This window comes from Phalaenopsis equestris, unplaced genomic scaffold (genome assembly GCF_001263595.1).
Source record: "Phalaenopsis equestris unplaced genomic scaffold, ASM126359v1 Scaffold000731, whole genome shotgun sequence".
In the NCBI taxonomy this organism is placed as follows: domain Eukaryota; kingdom Viridiplantae; phylum Streptophyta; class Magnoliopsida; order Asparagales; family Orchidaceae; genus Phalaenopsis; species Phalaenopsis equestris.
The window spans coordinates 5,599-10,514 of NW_018165171.1; the positions used below are offsets into that span (position 1 = coordinate 5,599).

Here is a 4,916-nt window from a genome sequence, read left to right on the forward strand (position 1 = left end):
TTAATGGGGATGGTGTTGGTTTTGAGGTTCATTAGTAGATGTAGAGAAACAATGGCCTTCATTTTTAGATTTCTAATCCTCAGGTTTCCCGTAATAACTTACAACTTGTTGTTCATATCTCATTGTCCTTTTCTTACTGTCAATCACTATTTCATTTCTGATGTTTTCGTTCAATTTTACTGGCCAAACGTTTTAATGCTTTTATGATTTTTGTTCAATCTGTCTACGGCTCAACCAAACTGATGCTCAAGTGGTTATTTATGTACCATCTGTTTATTTGTCAAATGATCCTTTTTTGTGTGCTTAAAAAGCAATGCTTTTCTTGAATTTAAAACTTTATTTACAACATTCTCTTAAACTATATAAATCTGAAAACCTCTCATTTGCCTATCTAGCTGGAGGCTTTGGAGTGCTTTGGTTCTCATACAATGGAGGGAAATTCTGAAGGAAACACCCAAGACATTGAAACTGTGTTTCAAGGACTTCTAAACCCATTTTCTACCGCTTCTACTACTCAAGCATGGTTACAAGAAGGTGTTGCATACCATTTAGCGTCTAATTTTAGATTAAGTCTCGCAATGCTATACATTTCAAATTTATTGCGGGAGCTGCCAGGTTGGGCATACAGGAATCCATCAGTATTTACTGAGTTGCTAAAGCATGATGATTCTGAGAATGATCAAGAAAAACAACAGATAGGGGAATTCCGGGAGGTTATTTTGGTATTGGAGCGGAGGTACTCACTTAAGTTGATAGATTTAGCTAACATGGTACTTGAAACTCCTCTTAGAGTGAAATTTCTGTTCTCTTCTCATATTTCTTTGTTTTATTCTTTTTAACTTCTGACAATAGATGGATTTCCGGTTATTTCTTCCTAGGTGTTGCTCTTTGCATGCAACAATGGATTGTTATTTCTTGGGTACCAATTATTGCAGGAAGTTATTTTTTGGGAGCATGAAATTGATAATCAGCATAAAACTGGCCATTCTACTCTTTGCCCCGTTTTGTTTGATGTGTTTGTGAAGGCAAACAAGGAGCTCTTTTATGCATATTCTCGATATGTCGTATGTTGCCATTTATCTGATTCCACATTGAAGCTGCTTTCTGGCAAAGCCTCCACTGTTGAAATTTATAGTGAGACTTGTTTTCAGAGGAATTTCTGTTTGCAGAGTTTAATATGCTCATTGAGGATTATCAAACGGCTAGTGAAATATTATGATCATTTACTCCTTATAGAAGGACTTACATTGAGAACCTATGCATTTCTTGAACTTGTGGAGTACTTGATGTACTTTTCTCTCAATTGGTTTAGCAGAAATTTAAGCGAGTTGATTCAATTGGTGTGCCAAATACGTAGAGCTTATATTGGTGATCATGACTCTATTGAAGTTATGACAGGTGAACTGATGAAGCTCCTGCATCATACCTTAGATGGTAACACTAGTGATGCATCAAATGATGTTGCAGAAATACTTGATTTCATCAACCAAGAAAACCATGTTAAACTCAGTGAACCTTTAGCCTTTTCAATCCCAGAAGATGAAAAGTGGCAATTAATAGGGACTTCTTTGTGGATACAAAATACCAACTTTACTAATCAACAGTTGAGAAAATTTCTTGCTAAAGATGGATGTGATGCTGAAAAGTCTATGACAGATCATAATCCTTTCCCTATAATTATTGCTAAATTAACAATGGCATCTATAGCATATGTTTCCTCTTTATTAACAAAACAGCTTGCATCTTTTCTCAGGGAAAAAGCATCCAAGGGCTTACTGGTTGCAACTTTTGCATGGTTGGAGGAATCTAGTCAGCACGAATCCAGCTCCCTGCCACATATTGATCAGGGAGTTTGCTTCAGGCAACTGTACACTGGTGGGGATAGGGAGGCCCTTTTTAAAAACTTGTGGGAAATTTCTGTTAATGCAAAGAAAATTTATTGGAATTTGTCGAATGGAAATGTTTGTGGTTTTGCCTATAGTGGCGAGAAACTTCCTACATGCTGGAAAGATTTTAAAATAGTTAAGCTATCTGATCATGTGAATACTTCGCATTGTCAATCTAAAGGCAGTCCTAGCAATAGTGCCATCAATGTAATCGGATCACTCTTTGCTAAAAAAATTTTTGATGCTGATTCTTTTATTGAGACAAGAAGAGGAGATTCAAATATAATGCTAGAGAAAGCTAATTTTGAGAATCCATCAGAAATTGTAAAGAGAAGTGGGGAGCTTCTAGAGGTTACTTCCACCTCTTTATGTTTATCTATGATTTTCATTCTATATAATCATAACGCTATGTCTCTCTTGTACTCTTATCTGTCCCTTAGATATTCATCATAATTCCATAAAACATTTCTTTTAAAAGTTCTATTGTATCTTTTTCACATTTAACCATCAATGTGCACCAACTTCTGTAGGCAATTTGCTGCAATTCCATCAATGAGCAACAGCTAGCTGTCACTAGCAACCGAAAGGCAAGTTTTCTTATGAAGAGTGAGATCTGATGCATATTGTTTCTATTTTACATTTCAAACATTGATTTTAAACTATGTACTCACAGTTTATGTAACCAAAATTTAATTTATACTTTACATAATACTTCAAACTACATTTCTAGTCAGATTACTGTGACTTGATAAGGACTTTTGATTCATTCAATTTTTGTAATGTACATTTCGTTCTTTACTTGATCTTACCAAGCATCACAAAATCAGGCCATATTTATGGCAGTTTGAGTTTGTATGTGTTGACCTCATTTTTAGTGAAGTCTTAGTTTCATACTCTCGAACCCAAAATCTAGCCTTAGGAGTCCCTTGTTGATCATCCTAGCGAACTAGTAATGGAGCCCACCTCCCATAGAACTTCGAGTCATATCTTGACTCGTTTTTGTGCAAACCTCGCATGAGTAGTCCCAAGCACTCGACTCTTAGTTGCAAAGGCTAAGGACTAACATGTAGAGGGCCCCAAAATGAGTTCCCATAAGATCAGACGGCTATAGGTGAACCCATCATAACTTGAATACTCGCTATGGTTTCAAGCGCGCATGAATGACATAGAAATCGATGTATTTTTTTTAGCGGGCCCGGGCTCAACCTAGGTTCAACTCGAGTTTGACTTGGGCTGGACATGGGCTAAGCCTGAGCTAATTACTTCAGTCCACAGATTTCAAACTTCAAATTTCAAATATATCATTAATTACACCATAATATGATATAATAAAGATTAATTCTTTTCCAATTAAACCTCCCTGCATATGGAAACAATTTAATTCCCCTCCAAAGCCTTCGTGTAACGGCTCTTGAATCTATGGCTATACAATTAAGCCGGTTCCTCTTCTTCCATTAATCGGACACCATCCCTGGCTCGATCCCTCTCTCTCTCGACTCCACTGAAATTCTCCTAGCATTCATCATCTCCTCCTTGCGACCAAAACTCTACTTCCCGCTCGACGCTCTCGCCTGCTCGCCTCTTCCCTGCATCGAAGAAGCCACAGACCCCGCTCTCTGCTCGATCCCTTCTCCCGTTCGCCTTCTCCTCCTCTCTGCCTCACGCACCGAAGCCTCGTCTCCCCGTCTTCTCGAGCTCGCCTTCCTCCTCTTACTCGACCGAAGACCCTCGCTCGAGACTCGCCTGCCTGGTCTCCTCTTCCCCTCACCGAACCCCTCTCTTCTGCATCGAACTCATCCGCCAACTTCATCTTTCCCGCATCAAAGTCGCTCGCCTATTCCCTGCACCTAAGTTCACATACTCCATGTACCGAAGCTTCGCTCGCCTCTCTCTCGCTCACGACAAATCTGGCTCACCGTTCCTTCTCCCACACCGAAATCGCCCGTTCCCGCCTCCCTCCTCTTCGTGCAGAAGAAACTCCGCTCACCTGCTTTCTTCTCTGCACCGAGGCTTTCGCCTCCTTTCTCTGTCACCTTCTTCGACTCGCTCGACTTCGTCTCTTCACCTCGGCGCAGAGGTCTTCACTTGGCTCTCATTTCTCGATTGAAGCATTCGCTAGCTTACCTCTCCCTCTCACGACCGAATCCTCACGCCTAACATCCTCACCGAGCCGTACTCCCCCTTCTTCCTTTCGAACACGGAAGGAGGAGACGAGCATTCTCGAGTCGCAGTCACGTACGCCCTTTTAAGCGCAACAGATGAAGCAGAGGAGAGCAACTTGTGGCATTGCGCTAGTTCTACACCACTTTCTTCCAGTTTTTGATCTTCTGCAAACACAAGGTGATGGGCTTCTTGTCTTTTTCTTTACTGATAGAATGCATAGGAACTGAGTGGCATGCTATATTTCTTAACCTTTTTTTTATACTCTACATTGGCATGCTGTGTTCTTTCATCAGCTCTTCAGGAATCATTTCAAAGCTATTTAATCTGCATTATTTTATAGCACTGTCTCACAACAATTGATTTTAATCTGTCCTATATTCTAGTGTAAAGTGTTGTGGTTATTTAAAAGTTGAATGGTAGTTAGCTGAATTGTATAATAAGTTGAGAGTAATGTATAATGTGATAAACAACTAAGCATGATTAAAAGACTGGTGTCGATTAAATTTTTTTTACCATTGCAGAGTCTTTCTCTTATCGAATTGTGAAGATCCTTATGTTGATTAAATGAGTTTGCTTGCCTGAATCGATTGTTTGGATAGGAAGAATTACATACATACTGCGCAATTCATATGTATTTACATATCCAACACCCAAGTCTTGAAATCAACTTGTATGTCAATCATATGTACTTATATGCCTAATACCTAAGCTTTGTTTTACATACATGCCAGTCAATTGCTATGTGCTTGCATAATATCTATCACATTGGCTTCAATTTTTACGTGCATACCATACAATGCTTATATTCTCTGCATATGTGGAACCTAAGCTTTATAATTACACAACTATTACACAACTCTGATCTTT

The 4,916-nt window shown here is 39.2% G+C and overlaps 1 protein-coding gene across 1 annotated transcript in view; it reads left to right on the plus strand.

Annotated features, from left to right (window-relative positions):
- Positions 1-395: 395 nt before the first annotated feature.
- The window catches only part of LOC110030508, a gene marked incomplete at its 5' end in the record, with an annotated part of 68,430 nt that continues 63,909 nt past the window's right edge, over positions 396-4,916 (plus strand). The window contains 3 exon segments of the mRNA XM_020733248.1: positions 396-770; positions 879-2,237; positions 2,417-2,473. Of these exon segments, the coding sequence (XP_020588907.1) occupies positions 396-770; positions 879-2,237; positions 2,417-2,473 (1,791 nt within the window).